A 22,653-nucleotide genomic window follows, 5' to 3' on the forward strand; every position below is an offset into this window, starting at 1 on the left:
AATCTATCTTTTATACCAAATAAAACAAACCCTAGTCTTGCAGTTGCGACATATTTGGTGCGCTCACTTCTCTACTCTACTTTGTGTGGTTATTTATGCTGACAAGAGCCGTGCCCTCTCATCCACCTCCATTTCACAGTGGTTTTGCCTATTTTTTACCCTGTTGGAAACACAGGCATGGTACAGTATACACTGATGACTGCTACAGTCATGTAAACTCATTTGGCAAGACTTTACGTGAGGCCGGCGTCATACGTATGACATAACGGTGTCGTAATGCTGTCACAAATGTGTAATAAACATTATGTCAATGTCATAAATATTGTATGACTTTGTCTTTAAGTGAATTTAGTTTATGACAAAGACAGCCCTAACAATGTCAACTTTTCAACTTTTGGCCATAAAACGTTTATGACATTGGCATTATGTTTATGACTCGTTCATGACACTATTATGACACTGTTATGACACTGCTATGTCATACATATGACGCCGACGTCAAGTAAAGTGTTTGATAGGGTGTGAAACCCAAATGCGGCATGGTTTATTTACATTATTGCATTTATATATTATAACATTTGGCAGTGATACCAATTTAATTTAGGTCTGTTCCTTTTTAGCTCATTAACTTGTTTGTTCCATTGCTTGCTCGTATGATTACTATTTATTTTACTTTTTATTGTCCTTGATTAGGCACAGGATTTTTTTGGTTCAATTTTTATTTAAGTGTATTTTTTCAAATGTTAGACTAGATGCGCACCACTTGGTTGGGGTGGGCGGTGTGTGGGTGTGAAGTTTTATTGGCCTTCCTCTGCATTTGTGTTAATTATGAATCTGTGCATCACAAAAAATGTTAGAGCATAGATTATGTGCGCCCACTATGCTTAAGTTAGATTTAGGGTTAGACACAGTGAAAGTACATCACATTACATGTTCATACATGTAGATACATCGAAAAGACACAGTGACAAGGTTACAACTAATGCTATCCTTTGAAATGTAACAGCTCCTGACTGTGGAACTGAGCAGACGGAAAATCAGCACAACAGATAACCAAACCGAGTGAATTAAAGCTCAATGATCGATAGTTTAAGGGCGCCCACTCTGTGTATGACATCTCTTTGATATTTATTATTAGTATTTATAAAACACCCGAGACAGCATTTTGTCTGTTATTTTTGAACATCTGCTGCATTGTGGCAGCCAGGCAGTCGCTCATGGTTAGCACAAAATTAACTGACTTTTTTTTCTATGACACAATCAGTGATGTCTAGTACAAACACTTCTATTTTATCTCCAAAAGTTTCCCTGTGCAGTATGTCGCACAGGCCAATTAAAAAAGGCTTGACAACAGAACACAAACACAGACTTAAAGATACACAATATTTAATACTTCAAGTAAAATTTCAAGACAGGAAAAAATCATTACAACAAATGTTACTTTCCTCAGATTCTGATGAGCTATATTACAGGGGCATGGCAATATACACCTTTAATTAATCAATTGTATATATCTGGCACATATGAAAGCTATTGGAAAAGCAATAGTGAATTACAACAAATTATGTTTTACTTTACAAGCAGTTGTATTATAGCAACTATGCAATATTGTTATGAGGTTTTGTACAAGATATCAGGTGTGTCCTTACAATATTCTGGCAAAGTCTAAACCAGTAAAGATACATGCACACACACAAACACGCCCACACACACATCTACATATGCATATGTCTTCATATACAATACAACAGATTGTCTTTTCATAAATTATTTTCTTCTGTATTGTCATAGGAAAACTGAAATCGAGACCAGTCTTGCTGCTGCTAAACGTACGTACATACATTAGGCCTATATATTTTTCCCCAGTATTTTTTCCCCTCAAATTACTGCTACAGGAAGTATGTACATACCACGTCATGTTATGTTTCATTCGTTCATTCATTCTTTTCATTCTCCTTTTATTCCCACTCCAAGGTCTTTCGTAAAGGTTGTTCACTTGTACGTTAAGTGTTTATGTGTCAATGTCAGATTGGCGTGACCCGACTGACTCACTGACTGACTGACTGACTGTGACGTCCTTCCTGGCGTCCATTGACGAGACGGAGCAGCAGCATTTGAGAAAGGATCATGACCATGGCTCAAGTCTGATGGTGATGGGCGTTAGACAGCACACCACAGCACACCACCCACCACCTGCCAGGCTTTTACTACCACAGGCTCACTCACTCAGTAGCAATAATCACAGTCTTCTACAGTACGTAAAGGAGGGAGGAAGGAAGGTGAATGATCACTACATGCAGATGAAGGTGTGGAGAGATAGAGAGAGAGAAAGAGAGAGAGAGAGAGGAGATGCTGAGTGGGCAGAGTGAAAGAGGGCTCATAGCCCTATAGTCAATGCCTTGTGTTGAAGTGAAAGAAAAGTGCATGTACATTTTGGATGAGAGAAAAAAACCCACATTGTTCGTTCAGCAGTTACTAAAATAAATACAGCCGATTAACATTTACCCATCTTCGAACTGAGCGAAACACCCTTACAATCTTTTTTTAAATATCATTGCAGTTTGGATCATTTTTTTAAATTAGAAAAGTATAAAAGAAGTGGGAGAATCGGACATGCGAAATTCAAAGGCATTGTATCGTCACTGATGAATCACTGTATTCATCACCATCACCATCCAGAGTCATTTGGCACACAGGTCACAGGAAACATATTTAAGATACTACACAGATCCATATCAAGTGACATAAGTGGGCTTCTTATCTAGGTATGAAAAGGGTAGCTAGCTAGAACTAGCATTGTTTGGTGCAAGAGTCGGTAGGCCTACTGGGTTTGAGTGCCTGAAAGGGCACTAAAAGGGACTGATTCTTCAAGCTCACATGCAAGATTTTAAGGATGTGGAGGCAAACCAATTGGTATACTCTGTTCAAGAGTCTATCTAAAAACTGTCAACAAATATTGGCGTCGAAGACCCCCTATTGACTTAAGAATAATTTCAAAGCAACATCGTAATGTTTTATGATGTCACCTAACTGAAAAACATGTGGTGGTCACTCACTTTATTCTACCAGAAAAAAACAACAAAGAAATTATAAATTTGCACACTGAGAGCTCCAAAATGTAACATTTTTATTTAGTTCGGATGTGACATTTCAAGCCATTATTCAGACCACATCAGAGCTGGTTGGGCTGGGATCGGAAAACAGCCTGGGCATTTTTGGCATTACCCAGCCCCTCAAACAATGCCGGCGAAAATGCCCTGTACACCAGACTACCAGGCTAGCCCTGGGCCATATTATTTTAGTCACGTGCGGTGACTCTGTAAACCTCTATTTTAGTTCAGTTGGTCAGTTGGTCGTTCGGAAACAGCTTTGCTCTTTGGAGGTTCCGCATGGGAAGTAGCGCTGTCGGAGTTGAATCGCTCAACGTGCAGAATTATACCCTTGTTTATCTAGATCCCCTTGAGTCGCAAACCTAATTGGGGATATAATAAAATAACATGTGCCTGTCTCTTGTTTACTCATACGTAGTCTCCTTCCATAAAAAAAAAGAAACAGAGCTACGCCCCACAACAACATCAGCTGACAACATGCCCTCAGTGTTTCCAAGTAATTATTGGCGTTGATTAAATGAATTGGACAGTTATTACGTTTGTTCAGGGCTTGTTGCCCCCCTTCACCCCGCCCCACCAGTGCAACTGGGGCCACTCCATTGGGTCGGTTGGGTGAAAACGTTGTCAGCTGACGTTGTCATACTGTTGCTAATCCTCCAAACACCCCCCACCACACACACAGACACACAAACACACACAGGCATACACACACATACACACAGTAGCCTAATGCACTCCACGGCACGCCTGCCTTGGCTGATTCATTGCAAAGTAATTTTTTGGATCAGTGACCCATGTGCCGGGGTGTCATTAACGCGCACAAGGCAGACTAGCCACTAAATTAAGAGGTAAGTGCCCTCTGAAAATGTCAGCTTTGTTATTCCGCCACAGCGCCATGAGTGCAGGATCAAACCCACAACCACCACCACCACCCATTTGCAAGGAACGTGGAAACGAGCCAAAAATATCTCTGGAAAGTATTGCAGAGATTTTTTTTGTTTTTGTTTTTCATATTTTTTATGTTTGCACATAAATCAGCGTGATGCAGCAGGCTTGTGACTTTTCATTTTTGTAAAAGCCATTTGAATTTTTTTTTGGGGGGGGAGTCGTTCTTCTTCTGACGGGCTGTATTTTCCAAGCACTGGAAATAAACTAAACATTTGACTTTTTTGTAATTACAGAAGCTTACAGTGCCACCTATAAGATACAACACCGCACACAAACCCATTTCACCACCAGTAGACAATATGAAGAACTGTTGCGTTTGTTTTGTAGCGCTGACCTAAAAATGTAAATGTTAAGGCTGTATTTGATTTTCTTCTTCAACCTAATGAGGTTTGAATAAATAGGTATAAACAGCAGTGTAACGGCAGACAGTAAATGGGAACCGCAGTGAGTATGTCAATGCACATGGCCTAGAGAGCTTAACGAAAAAAAAAAGAAGAAAATACATTTTGTGAAAAATGAAACATTTTTTCTTTTTTTGCTGTTTTCTTCATGGGAGAGGCAGAAAGACCTTGGTGTTGAAACGGAAGAATGTTACACATTGTAGGTAAAAAATAACCAAGCCAATTAGACTACAACAGTGCAGTCTTCCATAACTATGACTGCTATGGAGATTACAGATCAAAGTAATTACACTATGGGGAAACACTTGTAATTGGGTCCATTGCACTGTGGTGCAAGAAATTGTATATTTTAGTGTGGGGGGAAAACCTGACACAGAAAAGAAGAGAAGAGGGGGAAGAAAGGAAAGAAAGAAAAAAATGAAACAAAGGATGTCTCTTTAGCGAATCTGCCTTCGCCTTTCCAAGGCAGTAATGAGATCATTTTGAAAATGAGTAGGTTCTTAATAACCAGAGAAAAAAAGTCCCTCTGAAGTTTTAACACCGAGGGATAAGTTACCTACTGGAACAGCACTAGCATCTCTGTGGTTGCAGCAAGACAACATTGTAGAAGCTGGTGACAAACTTTAAAGCAAAAAGGTTTTTCTTTTCTGTTTACTGTAGTCCTTGTGCAGAGAGCAAGACCAATTTTTGCACTGACCAGAGGAAAAGCTGTGTTTTTCTAGTTACCTAGCATCTTTGTGTTGGTAAGGCAGCAAGACGACACTGCAGAAGCTGGTGATCAATTTAAAGCAAACATTTTTTTTGTCTTTTAGTCCTTACACAGAGAGCAAAACCAATTTTTGCACCGACCAGAGAGAAGATGTGTTTACCACCAAGGTTAGGACAGTTACCTTACATACAGTAGCATCATTGTGTCGGCATGGTAGCGAGACGACACTGCTGAAGCTGGTGGCAAACTTAAATAAAGCAAAAAAAAGGTTTTTCATTTCTTTTTAGTTCTTAAACAGAGAGCAAGACCCCCTTTTTTGCACTGAGGCTTAATCATGTGTCCCCCAGTCTTTCTTTTTTGCAGGGCCATAGGTTCAGCAGCACATTCAGTAGAGGGTGTAAATCACAGCTGGCTTAGGATAACATCCAGGCCAAGTGGTTTGGGTCCAGAAATGCTTTGCAAAATGTCCTCCGGTAAACTCCTCACACACCCAGCAGTTGCAGCCACTTGAAACTCAGTGCCACTGACCAAACCTTGTCAGTCTGAGGTGTACGCACCTAATGGGACACTTGCTGCACTGGGGTCCATTTCTCGATTCTTGACGTTGCTAACCGTCTTAAGACCGTCTTACCGTTCCGTTGGATTTAGTGGTGAGCGTCGCTGTCAAGAGAGAGTCGAGTTGCTCTCCCCTGTATAGGCTGCATGTCGGAGTTACAAACAAACATAGTACACAGTAGATTCTTGTTAATGACCGGCAGACCTCAGAAGCTTTTTGTAAAAATGTGCGGTACTGTACCTGCCACTATCTACCAAACACATACTCATTCGATTTTTTTTTTGTCCTTTTTTTCTCTCGCTTTAAGCTGCTACTTTGGTTTGGAACTAACACGTTCTGTACACAACATACTTTAAAATAATTGTTTCTTTTTTTTATCACCTAACATTTCTGTACTGTACGTCCTTGTTTATGACATCATATTTCATTTATCATCATATATTCACAGGTGGTGTGTATTCACATTTGTCCCTTTGTGTTTTTATACTTTGTTGTGTTTTTGGAGCTTCGGACAAACAGATTTTGGTCTCTTTCCAACTTAGTAGTGATGCTGTGTGATGTACAGTGGTTGGATTGGTTGGTTGGTGGGTGAGAGTAAGAGAAGGGGGCTTGTTGTTTTTGTTTATCCCCTCTGCTCAAGCCACAGATGCTGTAGTGGGTGGACCAGTAACCACCACGGCCACCACCACCAGCAATGGCAGCAGAGGTGGGTGGCTGGTGGGGCCCCCACCCACCTACAGCTGGTGCTCATGCAAGAACCCCGTGGACCCCATGTTGGTGGGCGTCTGCTGACCCGACGGCGACGACGTGAAGCTGGCCAGCGGTATGACCTTCACGGGCTCCTCCTTCTTACTGCTGGAGGAGTGTCTGTCCAGCGTGTTGTAGAACTGCGGACGGCTGCTCCCTTTGTCCAGGTCGTCGGTCGACTTGGGCACGGAGCGGCAGAGGGTGTGGCGCCCGTCCGGGTGCCCGGCGAGCCCACCGGCGGCGGGGTGCTGGAGGAGGTGGTGGGGGGCGCTCTGCGTGGCCGCTGCCCAGGCCTGCTGGAAGGAGCCGAAGGAGGGCAGCGCGGTGGTGCTGCTGGAGGTGTGCAGCGTCTGGGCCAGCGCCGGCGGCATCCAGCAGCTGTCCGAGTGGCCCAGGATCAGGCACTCCTGCGTGCAGGTCTCCGAGGCCTCGGCCAACGCCTTCGCAAGGTTCACTTCGATGGCTGCAGGAGATGGAGGAGAGGAGAAGAAAGGGAGAGAGAGGGTGGGAAAAGAGAAAAGAAAAACTGTAAGCAAAGGTACACTACACGTACAGTACAATTCCATATTAAGTCACTTCGCTTCACTTCACTTCACTTCACTTCACTTCAGAAGAGAGAGAGGGAGAGAAACAAAATGTGAAATGAAAGCAAAGGTATTCTACAAGTACAGTTTAATCAGAGAGAGTAGAGAGAGAGAGAGGTTCCATTGGCCCATTGTTTCCGGGTTCTATTATTGGGGGGGAAATCCCCCTTTAGGCAGACCTAGGCAGACCTGAGGACTGTTCTATTCAATGCTAGGAGCATTATGACACGCCCCTTTAGGCAGACCGGAACCTGGTCATGTTAGGTGCCCATAGAAACCTGTTATGTTGGCATATCTCTATATACTTAAAGAATCTCTGGTTTAATGATATGGCCCTTCTGTCACTCTGGGCCTTTTGCAGGTTCACTTCAATAGATGTGGAGAGAGAACACACACAGGAAAAAAGAAAACAGTGGGCAAAGGTAAACTATACAAGTACAGCTCCATAGCAACGTTTGCGGGTTTACTTTCATGACTACAGAGAGAGAGAGAGAGAGAGAGAGAGAGAGAGAGAGAGAGAGAGAGAGAGAGAGAGAGAGAGAGAGAGAGAGAGAGAGAGAGAGAGAGAGAGAGAGATTGTATTTTCTGTATTTCTTCAGCAGATTCACTTTCAAGGCCAAAAAGGATGTAGACAAAAGCCCCAAGCTACAGCAGGATAGCAGGATGGCATTGCAAGGGGTCATCAGCAGGTGGTTGTGGACGAGAAAAAAAGGTAAACTGTAAACAAAGGCTGACTAAGTTACGATCATATTAGGCTCCTTTCCACCTGTGTCTCTCATGGACAGAAAAAAAATAATGCCCAAATGGTTGCCAAACTCCAGATAAAAGCCTACTGCTGGTGAATTCGATGGCTGTGGATGAAAAACAAAACACACAAACTGTAATCAAAGCTAATCCAAGTGAGGTATGCCAGCCAGCATATCTTGGCGTAGGTAGAACATTTGTAACCCTCTCTTCCAACACCTCAGAAAGGATAGGCTACTGAGTTCACAAGGTTTGAGAGTGGGTCTGGACTGCTATGCAGGAAGGCCTTGGCTACAGCATGTAAGCAAAGCTATACTGGAGAAAGCTTCAAAGTATTTTGCCTCCTTTTGTGTGTCTTTCGAAAAAAAAAAATGCAACAATGCCCAGACGGTTGCGAAACTGCTGCAGGATGGATGACATTGCAAAAAAAATAAGAAAAGAATCCAAATAAAAATAAGTTGTATTTCCTTGCGAAGTTGACCTGCAAATGTCAGCCTTTTAGCAGAATGAAAGGCCGAGATAAGTGTTTAATTTACTTAGTAATGAGAAAAGCACCATCAGTACATTTCATTTCTGCTCGAAATTCCCAAGGCTCCAAAGTGTTTACCTACAATATGCACTGAATCCCCTGTAGCTTAATTAAATCTCAAAAAGGGGTCTCAGTTGTTTGTGTCTCCTTATTCTCTTTATCGCATTAAAAAATTAATGAACATCACAACAAACCGCTGTTTACTTCAATTTTTGTCACTAAAATACCTTGTTTCAGCTGTTTTTTTTCTCTCGAAAACTTCTGAGGAATTGTCGGGCCTATTAAGATGAATCAAGCAGGTGTCGTTTTGCGCAATCTCAGGAATCCACGCCTCTATCTATCTCTCCCCCTCTCTCTCTCTCTCTCTCTCTATCCCTCTCTCTCTCTGGCACGCCGTTTTTGCATATTTGACAAGACACGCAAAAGCTTCACGCTCTGAGCATGCCACGCCGCAACACGAGCAGCTGCATTTGATTTGCATTGGGGCGGTGGAAGAAAAAAAAAAAACACACACACTCTGCAAAAAAAAGAAAGAAAGAAGTCAAGGCACTCTGACGATCCAATCTCATTAGGCTTGCATTGACATCGCATGTGAGATGCGGTGAGGGCCCCTCACCGTTGAGCTCTGGCAATAACGCCTGTCAACATAGATAATTAGAATGTAAAACAGTATGCAGAGATGCAAACAGGAAGCCTTGCGATTGCAGTTGCTACGTTTCTTAACCTACCGGTAGCAAAATAAAAAGGGAAAGTATAAGAATGAACGGCCTGCCAGCCCCGCCAGCCAGCCAGCCAGCCAGGCCTTGTTTTGAGAACGCCTCACCTCAGTCCTGCCGGCATCAGCTTCAAGCTGTCACGTAGAAATAATTTAGCATATTTGCATAAGTAAGAATGCTATCAATAATTGAAAGGAACGGGGGGTCTAGCTGCGCTTCTCTCTTCTCTTCTCCCCCTGCACAGTCACTTGTTTTTGCACGCACAGGATAGCATATCTCTGCGCCGCCGTCGCTGCTGACATGCTCCTGTGTATAAAAGCGGCGGTTCAGACCAAAAATGCACCTACTGTCTATATATAGTCGTACAGGATGTACAGTAGTTCCTGTACTTATTTAGGAATGGTTAATTAAACCATCTGCCATTTTCTGCCGTAAATAAGCCCAGTGACTGAAAGACAGTGTTGAGACACACAAGGTGGATTTAAACAGTGTTTCCACATAATTTCAGTAACGTACGTGACATCATCTTCCTTCAGCAAAAGCCACGTGATCTGAGCTGTATGGACTATGGAAGGAAGCTAGGTGTGGACGGCACCTATAGACCCTCTCACCCCCAATGCCCCCCTAACCCTCCTGAACACCCCAACACCCACCCACTACCCACCAAACCACCCACCACCCCCCACCACCACACCCCTGCCTTTCTTGGCCTCCCCGTCCGCGAGCACAGAGAGTAAATCAGCAGTGCAGTAAACGTGTCACCTTTTACTGGGTCAGTAACTTCATTAAGAAAGGGAAAAGGGGAAGACAGCTGCAGAGAAAGTGAGAGAGAAGGGCTGAAAGATATAGAGAGGAATGATGAGAGAGAGAGAGAGAGGGAGAGAGGGATAGAGAGAGACAGACGGAGAGAGAGGGGGAGAGAGAGAGGAGAAAGAGATAGTGAGAGAGAGAGAGAGAGACAGAGGGAGGGAGGAAATAATGCAGCACACTTCATTTTCTAAGCAAGTGAGAAAGCCTCGGCCAAGTCTCCTCCACGCCAACGCACATACACACGCTGGCCTTAATCGCCACTGTCTTATTTGTGGGCATCCCATCCCCTTAGCTGCCTCGGGTTATGACTCATACTTGTGGGCCTAAAACAGTAACACACTGTCTGAAGAAGCCAACTCAACACTATACTGCATATTGCATCGCCACAATACAACAACACAACCCAGCTCAGATCCGACGAGAGGATTTTTTTTTTTTTTCAAAAACACTCCACTCTCAGTTGCACAAGTGTGCGAAGTGTTAGTTGGCCCCTGCAAAACACAAAACAAAGATCGACATCACAGAGAGGCAGGGCAAGGCCCCATGTATAATTACATCATATTTTGAAATGCATTTTTTGGGTGGTGAAGGGCTTTCCAGAACGCAATGTTGTATGAATGTGCAAACGCGTGGGCTTGTCAGTGGGGGCTATGTCAACATCCAGAAGAGTGGGAAAAAAACCCTCACCCAGTTTTTTTTTCGTTTTTTTTCCTGGTGCATGAGAAATTTCATATGAAGCAGCTCAAAAGATCGGAGTTGCTATCAGTTTCCACTCGACAGGGACTAGTACTGCTTGACTGATGTTGGCGTCGGATCTCGCTCTACACGTCAGCCAGAGGTTGAGCTCCCCCCCACTTCAGAAGTTGCCTAAGTGCCTTTTTGTATTCAAGGGGCGAAACAGCACATCACAACAGCCCGGCTGCAACACGGTACGGCACAGCGCAGCTCCTGCGAACGTTTTCCAAAACATACACAGATTGTAGCTTGTTTGGCTAGCTAGCGGGCAAGTTGTTGGATATCTCTGCATTTGAGGCAGCGTGGGGTATTTCTAAACCTTATAATGTAGGTCTATAGCAGATTTGAATTCACTACCCTTGAGTACCCATAAAAATGTTGTAAACCGAATGTAAAAATGATTTGCCCTCAGTGTTATTTTGTAATATATATATATATATTTTAGAAAAAAAGTGTGTCTGGATTGGGATTGGATGTTCTGAATGTTGACTCTTCCCCCCGTTGGTCTCTACTAAATGTCTGAGGACATCACTCTTGGATGTGGACAGCACAGGCCGGGCAGCCTTGGTAAGCACACCCTCCCTGTTCGAACACTAAAAGCTATGATTCACAGTCCACACTGTTAAACCAAGATATCTCCAATATAAAAAACACTGTCAGTTGTTGTGATAGGACAAATACGGCCACAGTATCTCAGTGCCTGTCAGCAACACCAATACAACCCTCTTAGTCAAACAGAAGACATCACTTTTAGGGGTTTTTTTTTACCAAAAAATAAGGAACTACAGTACAAGTACATACTGTACTGGAAGAAGAGTGAAGCTTCTCCACTGCTGAAGGAGTTGGGTCTGCAGCACACGGGCGAATAAACAAAGAAGAAATCTGAAGAGTGCTGTCCTTCGTTTCATTCATTCAATTAAGTTTTTTGTGGGATTCAGCACCCAGTTAAGAACTGTTAAAATTAGCCTATTTAGGCGATAGTGTGAGCGCGTCTTCTCCACTGTCTGCAGTACACTGCCAATAAGCTCCAAAAAAATGAACTTTATCATTTAATAAGCAACATTGCTTTGCTTTTTAAATATTAACATTTATTTTATTACAGTTTATTACACAAACAACTTTATTATTTAAAAAGCAACATTGCTTTGCTTTTTAAATAACAAAGTTTATTTTTTTGGAGCTTATTGGCAATGTGCAGACCTAACTCCTTCAACTGTCTGACACTTTTGTCTGGCACCTGCAACAAGTGATTTTGGATGTGCTCACCCTATTCCCAAAACTACTACAAGCCTCTCCACAGCTACACAAGTCAGATGTGAGGGCAGCTTCTCAATAAAAAAAAGAAAAGAAAATAATTTCTACCTTAACGACCTGAATGGAATTTCCAGCCAGGATGGTGAGAAATGATTACTTAAGTCATTATGTCAGCATGTGCAAAACTCATTAACCGTTAATTAAACGGCTAATTTCATGAATATAAAACATTGTTAATTTTTCCTTTCCAAACAGCCTTTGATTGGCTAAAGTGCCCTATTACCAACCGTGCAATTGCCCACAGTCCTGGATGGAGAGAGGACTTATACAATTGACTAGCCATTTGCTCTAATACAAACAGACTCAACAAAAGGTCTTCGGAAAAAGTTCAGTGAAGAAAGTCTTCCTTAAGTTTTCGCCACTCAGGTGTCCTTCAGCATGGCTATTTCTACAGTCTTTCCAACTCACTTATCAAAAAAGTTTTGTTTTTTAATGGCTTTCTCAATGTCAGCTCAACTCGTGCCACTGAAACAGGCAAACTATGAAATAAAACTAGACATATTGCTATTCATAGAAGTTCGAAAACTAATTCAGGCCCTGTTGTCCCCTAAAGAGTCAAATGATATTGAATTTTCTCCATCGAGAAAAATTGCATGTGTGTGTGCCTGTCTGTGAGAGTGTGTGTGTGTGTGTGTGTGTGTGTGTGTGTGTGTGTGTGTGTGTGTGTGTGTGTGTGTGTGTGTGTGTCTGTGTGCATGTGTGTCTGTGTGCGTGTGCCCAGAGGTTTATGTCTATATTTAGGAAAGCATGCTAAGCTGTGTGTGTGTGTGTGTGTGTGTGTGTGTGTGTGTGTGTGTGTGTGTGTGTGTGTGTGTGCGTGTGCGTGTGCGTGTGTGTGTGTGTGTGTGTGTGTGTGTGTGCGCGCGTGCGTGCGTGTGTGTGTGGTTGTGTGTTGCGTGAGCGGGTGCGTGCACACGTGCGTGCGTGCGTGCGTGCGTGTGTGTGTGTGCAACCGTGTGCGTGCATGCTTATGTGTGTGCACACGTGTGTGCATGTCTGCACATGCGAGTGAGTGTGTGTGTGAGACAGCAAGCCAGAGGATGAGGGGCGAAAGAAGTGCGTGCGATTAACACGATCTCATGCTGTCAAACAAATGAAATTTGAAAGGAAATAATTAGGTTTGTAATTACTTTGACTTTATCATTTTCCTGCACACACACGGGTCCACACGCACGCAGACACACACACACACACACACACACACACACACACACACACACACACACACACACACACACACACACACACACACACACACACACACACACACACACACACACACACACAGGACACACACGCACACACACACACCCTGCACACCGCACAGCACACGCACTCCAACTTTACATCTGGATTGGCAAATGGACGGTCATTAATAATAATGAAGCTACTTAACCCCACGGGCTCCCTGACAAGGGGAAAGATGTCATTCCTCTTCTTCCGGCGGAGCTAGACACCACCATCAGTTGAAATAAGGAGCCCACAATTCATTGTCGTCGCGCGACTGAAAGGCCACTTACTATGCTCCCGATGCATTTCATCACCGTTCATCCAACCCTCCCCACACCCCCCCACCAACCCCCATCCAACCCACTCGCCCATAACTCATCTCTGTTTATGAGAGATTTATACTTTTACTTTTGTCGCAGGGATCCATATGATTTCGCAGCGGCAGCACCAGAGACGGTTTCACCAATAGGCGAGGCAAGGCAATTGGCTAGGGCCCCACCAAATCTAGGGCGCCCCTCCGTACAGTCAACTATGCATACTCCCATACCAAGACAAAAAATCAATTCAAGAGGGGGGGCCTCTGTCTGTACTTCGCCTAGGACCCTCAAATGGGTAGAACTGGTCCTGGGCGGCACGGCAGCAGTCCGAGCAGCGAGCGAGCGAGCCTGTCATTATGTATTCATGGAGTCACCAATGTACAAATGTACAGTGTGATATACAGAATGCCATGACAAGCCTTGCTCATAAATTACGGGCGCCGGGCACCAAGGGCAGGCCACACTTCCTGGCCTGCCTATATTTTATGGTAATACTGTACACACAGCGGGGGCTGTTGTACAGCTTTGGCCGGGCCTGGGACAAAGTGATATTAAAGGTCCCCCTCCCCCACACACTCAATACATACAATGTAATGGGGTGCCTATTTTGGGCCCCTCCTCTCCCTGGGCCCTGGGACAACTGACCCCTTTGCCTCCCCCCCCATTTTGGCTTGCCTGCTGTACAGGCCCTGGATTCCCTGGATCCCTGCCTCAATTGCTGCCCTGCTTCCCTGGTTCTCTTCCACCAGTGGCCCCTGCACGTTTGGCCGGTGTACACAGCAAAATGTGAAAATGTTAGACTTTTTTTTTTTCACTTTGTTTTTTTTCGCTTTTTGCTTTTGTGTATTTTTTTTATGTTTTTGTGGTTTGGTTTGCTTTTTTTTCTCAGAAGCCAATTGCAACAGACTGTGGCTACTGTAACTCCACAACAGATATGGAAGACATGCCAAGCTTGTGGTACTGTGTACCATGGCAACAGTGCAAGCACAAGGTGTGCAGCTGCCTATTGTGCCACAAGCACAAGAATGTGATGTGCACATACCGTACCATGACCATCATCCATCCAACCAAGTTGGAATCTTTATTTTTTTTTTCTTTTTCTTCCCTTCATCTTGTGCCTTATGTCCCTACTGCGTTACCATGGCAATAAGATGGCAACATGATTGAGCAGGACTTGATTTAACTGCCCCAGCTTGTATAATCATTGTCGTGAAGACACTGCTGTGTGTATGTGTGTGCGTGCGTGCGTGCGTGCGTGCATGCATGCGTGCGTGCACGCGTGTGTGTGTGTGTGTGTATGTGTGCACGTGTGTGTGTGTGTGTGTGTGTGTGTGTGTGTGTGTGTGTGTGTGTGTGTGGTCACGGTCCTCTATGCTCGTCTAGAGTATGGAAGGAAAGGTGAGATAAAAATGGCCTGCACAGCCATTGCGGATAGACATCTTGACACGAACGTCACGTCGCTATACGTGTGACTTGGCTCTTGCCACACAAATTAGCCAGGCGCAGCAAAGAGGAGGGTGTAAGAAATGTGTCATTGTAATTCTGCGATGCGAGTGATCGACGTGTCGTGTGAAACATGTTGTGAGCATTTCAAATCATATTCAGAGATCAAAAGTACTTGAGGTGTGAGCATTAGCTGTGGAAACGAAGCAACAGCTACAAAAAAAGTGTTCATGTCACAGCCACTTATTTTTCTGAAGTGTTTTTTGTATGTGTGAATCACGTTCAATCATATAGACTATACATGCACACATACTAAATAAACTCCTCATTCCTTTCTCACTCCTCATCCCCCAACTTATTTCAAATGATATTCAGAGATCAAAAGTACTTGAGGTGTGAGCATTAGCTGTGGAAACTAAGCAACAGCTACAAGAAAGTGTGCATGTCACAGCCACTTGTTATTCTGAAGTGTTTTGTATGTGTGAATCACATTCAATCAATAATATAGACTATACAGGCACACATACTAAATAAACTCCTCATAACATTATCACTCCCCATTCCCCCACCTTATATACAGTTTTGCAACATTTCAAAGCATCGCAAATCAAGTCATCTGCAGCTCTGCATATATCTCATAATTATGTCACTTTATTTTCCCAGCATACCTGCGATTGTGCCTGCAGAATATTCCTTTGCATAAAAAACACACAAATTGAGATCAAGGATAATGTTCGCACTAATTGATCAATGTTATGCTGTTGTGTTTTTTAAAAACATTTTTCCCGAAAGACACAAGCCTAGCAAAATGTAATTAACAGATAAAGAAACTTGAGGGGAGAGTTTAAAAAAATCTGCTAAAGCTATAACGCCATTAGGCACAGAGTAATTGTAACAAGTGTTAATTGTAAGGCCAGCGTTAGAGTTAACATAGCTAGTGTGCTTCTGGCCGCTGTTTGCATTTTATGCGGCGTTCATTTAGATCAGATAGCATAGCTGTGTTTTTTCCCCAACATATTAACGTTAACAGCCGTTCAACCTTCATGGATGGTACTATGTCAAACCAATCACAACACATTTGGTGGGGTGCAAAAAATGCCCTCATCCACGTTCTTATGAAAATGGACTGATCAATTATGATAGCACACCAAACAATACAAGCATTCCATTTTTTTTAACAGCAATTGTCCTTAGCCAGTGCCATTGAGGTGTAGTAGAGTATAATTTCTCCTTCGTTGCTTTGCCACAAAATGATTGCTGTAGTCATTTGCCACCACAAAGGAGAGGAGATTTAAGAAATATCTCTCAGGGGCAGTGGTGTAGTCTACGTAGAACGCGGGTATACGGAGTATACCCACTTCTAAATTTCAGAGATTTCAGTATACCCACTTAAAATTGATTGATCCATTGTTTTGAATAGCAAAAATATATACAGTATACCCACTTCAAAAAATGCTCAAATATACAGTATACCCACCATAAAAAAGTAGACTACACCACTGCCAGGGGGGATGGTGGGAGGAGAAATTAGAGATGGCTAACCATGGATACCAAAGGGGAATTACCTCGGTATATATTCTTGTGGGTATACAGTTTCCAGTAACTTTTCGAAAATAGGCTTTGTCAAATTATTCTTCCAGATACTTTGTGCGATGCAAAACAAAACTGTGACAGGGATTCAAAGATGCATTCATAAATTTAGCTTATTTTTCAGTGTATTGCTGGTGTTTTTGTATTCATGCACATCGTGCTCAATGCTTTATATCTTCTGAACAACAGTCCCAAATGTTTATTTACTTATATGCGTTTTGCTGTGTGGACATGCTTGTCCACGTCTTGCTTGAGCGGATGGTATTGGGCCCATGAGAGTGGAAGGCAGCAACTGGGAATATATTAAAGGATGCACATATCAGCGTTACAGAATTCATTTACTTTTGCTCCGTTTTTTGAAGGACTGTACTTGGAAATTTAAGCATGACGGCACGTGGGATTCAATTATGTGCATACTGTTTTGCTAAATTGTATATTTGTCTCTTTGTGTGGAGCATGGTTGTTGTTGTTCCACAACACACACCTCCTGGTCTTTTCTTTAGCATAACCCCCAACCCAACACCAGAACCTCAACAACAACAGCATTGCTCTCTCTCTCTCTCTCTCTCTCTCTCTCTCTCTCTCTCTCTCTCTCTCTCTCTCTCTCTCTCTCTCTCTCTCTCTCTCTCTCTCTCTCTCTCTCTCTCTCACATCCCCCCTCTCCACTCAGTGGTGTGACCCGATGCAACCGAAAGTAATTGCACCCAGAGAACAACATTTAATGATTACTTTATCCAAGAGTCCTAGAGAGAGAGAGGTCCGAGACAGGTACTTTCAACAAAAGAGGAGGACTTTTCACTCCGACACACAATTTCGAGACAACAAAGAATATTATTGACTTGGCCAAGATTAAAACACCAAAACAAATAACGGAGCAGAATCAAGGACAAAGTGCGCGCGGGAAAACTATCCCTCGGAACATTGTGGGTCAACTGCTCGTTTCTTTTCTTTTTGTTGCCGCTGATTAAAAACACAGTGTAGATAACAGATTACATTTGATTTCGACCCACAAATAAATAAATAAGTCTTTTCACACATACAGCCTTTTGAATAATAAACTGTTTGTCTGTTTTCTGTTGGTACATTCATTCTCTCTCTCCCTCCCTTCCTCCCACTCTCCCTCCATCTCTTTCTCTTTCTCTCTATCTGCCTTTTGTCTCCTTCTGTCTCTCTTTCTCTCTCCCTTTGTTGTCACTGTCTGTGTCCTTTCTCTTTTGTCACAAAGCCAGCCACGCCGAGCAGAACAGAACACAGAGAGCTGTGGCCGTGTGTGTGGATGGACACAGTCTTGTGTTCCGCTGCGGTGGCTGTGTCGCTGTTCCTGTTGTTGTTGTTTGTGGTCCGGTTTTCTTCTGTGCCACTTGACTTTTTTCTGTCCGTCTCTTCTATTTGATGGCTCTGATTGTCCGCCGTTCATTACGTCTGATGGCCCCCATCTCTCACTTGTGTGGTGGGGGCTGACCCTCTATTAGAGGAGAGAGGGGGAGCGACGGAGGGTGGGAGAGTGAGGGAGAGGGAGAGAGCGAGAGAGAGAGAGAGAGAGAGAGAGAGAGAGAGAGAGAGAGAGAGATACAAAGGGAGAAATTGATGAAGTGGAAGTGGTAGACAGAGAAAGAGAAGAGAGAGAGAGAGATAGATAGAGAGAGAGGGAGAGAGAGAAGAAGGAGGGAATGAGGGAGGGAGGGACGGAGGGAGGGAGGTAGGGAGGGAGAGAGGGATGGAGTGAAAGTGGTAGACAGAGAGGGAAGCAGCAACAGAACGAGAGAGAGAAATAGAGTGTGGGGGTAGTAGTGAGTGAGTGAGTGAGTGAGCGAGAGTCGGGCAGTGTGGAGTGGAGAGTGGTAGTGCTTGTTGCAGGAGAGACTGGAGAGAGTAGAGCTGGTAGTGGAGAGGATAGAGAGAGGGGGGGGGGGCAGTGCCAGTGGTACAGCGGCGGCCCACTGCTGCTGCTGATGCTGCTCGTGGGTTGAGAGTGTCAGCGTCAACACAATCAACACTGGCCAAACACACACAGCATGCGATGCGGTGGGAGAGAGATGGGGAGAGATGGAGGGGCGGGGGTGGGGACAGCCAACCAACCAGCCACCAGCGCAGCCAACCCACCACCGTCCGCCACCCTAACAATCAGCAATCAGCACTGATCAGGATAATAACACAGAGAGTGCTAGAAGATTCACGCGGCGCACTCTCCCCTGTCCTGCCAAGACCCGTAATTGTGTGGATGGGTTTGGTGATGGGCGAGAAAAAAAAGGAGAGAAAGAAATATATAACAAACGCATTCATAAAATATTAGAGACACCAAAGAAGGAATAAAACAAAAGGGGTTCATTTTTCTCTGCTTTGACGAAAACATTTCACACCGCGCAGAGGGAGCGAGAAGTTTGGTGTTTTTGTGTGACTTTGCGCGCACATGTGTGTTAGTGTGAATTTCTGAGTGTGTGTGTGTGTGTGTGTACTGCATATCCTTGTGGATTACCTTGGTTTTGTTTATGTTTTTTTTTCAGAATGGTGTGAGGCAATGCAGAGAGGGTGGTCGATCGAAACTTTTTTTCCTCCCCTCTCTCTCTCGCTCTCTCTTACTTTGCCACACAGGAGGAGGAGAGTGAGGAAAAGGAGTGAGTGGCGAAATAATCCTAGGCAAAAAAAATGTGTGTGATGGAATTCAAAAGGAAGGAAACAATTTCATGGAGGGTAAAAAAACATCGACGGTTGTATACTGAGGAGAGAGAGGGAGAGAGGCAGGCCCCTCCTGTGCAGGAAGATAACAAAGATGGATGGAGCAATATGTGAGGGAGATTAGGAGCGAGGGAGGGGAGGGAAGCGACTCAGAAGGTATAGGGGGGCACCAGTGGAGCCATGCAGGCCCCATATACCCCATACCCCTACCCCTGCCCCCTGGCCCCCCTAGCCTATTCTATCCACTCTCAAAAGGAGCACCGCCTGCCTGCCTGCCATTCATATCACTTAGTGGATAAGAAGGTGGATGATCTACATGTTGCCCAAGTTTTGAGTGTGTGTGTGTGTGTGTGTGTGTGTGTGTGTGTGTGTGTGTGTGTGTGTGTGTGTGTGTGTGTGTGTGTGTGTGTGTGTGTGTGTGTGTGTGCGTCTGCGTGTGTGTCTGTGTGTCTGTGTGTCTGTGTGTGTCTGTCTGTGTGTGTCTGTCTGTCTGTGTGTCTGTCTGGGTTTGTGTCGATCTGTTTGAGTGTGTGTGTGTGTGCGTGCGTGCGTGCGTGCGTGCGTGCGTGCGTGCGTGCGTGTACGTGCGTGCGTGCGTGCGTGCGTGTGCGTGTGCGTGTGCGAGTATCTTGCATGTGTGCATGTGTGCATGTCTGCATGCGTGTGTGGTGTCTTTCTATTGAATGAGCCTTCACTCGTCCTGTCAAGATCGACCCCCGCCGCTGCTACCTCTGAACACTACAAAGAATGTTCAAAGTAACAACCTACAAATGGTGCACCAAGAATGTCAATGAGCAAAGACTGGATGAATGAACAAATTGTATATATGATTTTTGACTTACTTGAGATGTGTCTTGAGAATAGAATGCAAAACAGCACGAAAATGTCATTATTGCAACATTTTTTTTTCACTCACTGTAAAAAAACATCAGAATCCTTCTAGAAATAAATAATATATACATACGGTAGACATATGACATGCTACCCAGGTGACCACTGGACCCGCGTTTGAACTGACATGTTGTGATCACACGATAGCAGCCAGGGCAGATAAGGTGTGAAATGCTCAGAGATTGTGGAATATAAAACAGGGCCGCGGAGCCGGAGCCCCTTTGAAATGAAATGAATGAATCTGGAATGATGCTGCCAGCCCAGTTTCCATTGCTATAGTATAGAGAAAGGGAAAAGGTCAGTCAAATGGAGATAGGACCAAGTCTGTGGGTGACTCTGTGGGTAGCCTTGAGTAGAGACCCCTGAAGACATCTGAAGAAAGTGTCTGCGTTGGTTAAAAAATAATAAAATAAAACAGAAGTCATTCGTGTGTTTTGTTTAAAGTCTTATTTCGGAGAATTCCTATGCCAAGTCAAGACGCATACAAATGTATGAGAAGTGCTTCATCTCGAACCAACTCATTTCGTTTTTTATTATTTAAAAGAGTTGCAATTTCCTTTTCAACATGGCTGCAATTTGGAGCACAATACATTACTTTGCCGTGAGGAGCCGAAAGAAAAAAGATAAAATAAAATGAAGTAATCAAGTCTGAAGCTTGTCTATTACTGACAACGGGGGCATTGTGCCTCTAAGATCAGGTAGTTACTCAAACGGCAACAGAGTGGGAAAAAAAGTAAAATAGCACAAGACATGTTCTTCCAGGGGCTAAGACATTTCAAATACTTTAATAGGGCATGTTTTGTCCATCAAAAAAAGTGTTTCATTTCCCCCCACAAGTCTGGCTGTGAAGAAAATTGTCAACAAACGCCAAGTGCCAGTGGCATGTAAACATGAAGACCTAGTCTCCAGACATGCCAGACTACCAGGCAAATTACTCTTCAAACATTCAAAACGTTCAAACACTTAAAGAAGAGAGAAGGAATTTTGCAACCTCACAACACAGCCCAGTATATATGGTAGACTATAGAAACACCGCCAAGGTTCAACATCTAAATGTCAGTACAGCCTGAAAACACGTACATCATTGACTGAAAATGGAAATTCAGGAGCAGCTGAGTAACATAACAATTATTATTATTACTCGATGCTCTGGCCCTTCACAGTAAAATTGCTTTTGTTTTTGGGACTACAGCAGCAGCTGTGTAAAATGACTGTTATACTTTGTGTATACTAAAACTGCTTTGTGTCCAATTTTAGAGAAGGAAGGAACTTTGCAACCACAAAACACAGCTCAGTTCGACATAATAGAAACACCTCCAATGTTCTTCCAGGTTCTAACGTTTAGGTTTGAATAGGCCTATAAGCTCAATATGCTATAATTGACAGAAAACAAAATACAATAGCAGCTAAGCAACATAATTGTGACTTCATGTAATGAACTATACGTATATTACAATAGCGGCTAAGTAACATAATTGTGACTTCATGTATCTGCATTTTTGCAGTTTCCTTTCAGGTTTTCTTTTTTTTTTGTAACCCCAGTGTGTTCTGGGATGGTAATAAACCCAGGCAGGTTCCCCTGAATCCGCAATATATCTGTTAGTCACATGTGATTTGTTCCGGTGTCCGCGAGCCATATATTTTTGTTAGTGCTTTCTATGGTCAGGCAGATAGCAGGGGAAGACGACGTGAGGGCAGGAAGGGATCCCATCCCTCAACCGCGCCACTGACAGCACCACAGAGAGCGTGCAAAGCCTTGCCACTGATTCATCATTGTCTAGGGGAATTAATGTCCCCGGAAATGATACAATCTTTTTACATTGTGAGGCCCGAGAATGGCACAGCTAATTAACGGGTGGGAATATTTGATAAACAGTGAGGTCTTCGAGGCTTTTCTTTTTCTTCCTCTCCTCTCTCTATCTCTCTGTCTCTTTGTCTCTCTGTCTCTCTGTCTCTCTCTGTCTCTCTCTCTCTTTCTGTGTCTGTCTTTTTCTACAGTGTCAGACATATATACTTCAGAGCTCTAATCTCAAGACTCTCAAAAGTGCACACTGTAATTTTGAGTCAGGGCTAAGAGCAGAGCGGCGTAGAGTAGAGCAAAGTGGAGAGAGAGAGAGAGAGAGAGAGAGAGAGAGAGAGAGAGAGAGAGAGAGAGAGAGAGAGAGAGAGAAGAGAGAAGAGAGAAGAGAGGGAAGTTAAAAAATTGCTGAAGTCGTAGACATGGTTCAACTGGGACGTGCCTTCAGCGCAGCTAAAAACAGACCAAACAAGGTACTTTAGGGGCTTGTCATCTGATAACAACCCAAAAGGATGTTGTGCTAGGGTGACACGCCATACAATAATCCTGTCAGTGTTCCACAAACACAACACGCCTCTACCCTCCCTGCTTAGTGCACCAGACAGAAGAATTGTGTGACAAATTTATAATGGCGCTGACAAACGGTTGGATACAACTGCAGTGATTTCTTTTTTTCTAGTTCAACCCAAAACTTATGATGGGTTTTAAAACACTTTTAGCTTTTGCAGTATATCCCAGTACACAGCACATTTTTATTATTCTATATTTAATACCACATATTTTTTATGTATCTTTCCACGCATGT

The 22,653-nt window shown here is 43.7% G+C and overlaps 1 protein-coding gene across 1 annotated transcript in view; it reads right to left on the reverse strand.

Moving 5' to 3' along the window:
• Positions 1-6,458: 6,458 nt before the first annotated feature.
• pcdh11 (protocadherin 11) overlaps positions 6,459-22,653 on the reverse strand; it is a 218,859-nt gene continuing 202,664 nt past the window's right edge. Inside the window, exon 7 of the mRNA XM_063189923.1 lies at positions 6,459-6,934. Coding sequence (XP_063045993.1) covers positions 6,459-6,934 — 476 coding nt within the window. The remainder of the gene's footprint in view (positions 6,935-22,653) is intronic.

Source organism: Engraulis encrasicolus, chromosome 23 (assembly GCF_034702125.1).
Source record: "Engraulis encrasicolus isolate BLACKSEA-1 chromosome 23, IST_EnEncr_1.0, whole genome shotgun sequence".
In the NCBI taxonomy this organism is placed as follows: domain Eukaryota; kingdom Metazoa; phylum Chordata; class Actinopteri; order Clupeiformes; family Engraulidae; genus Engraulis; species Engraulis encrasicolus.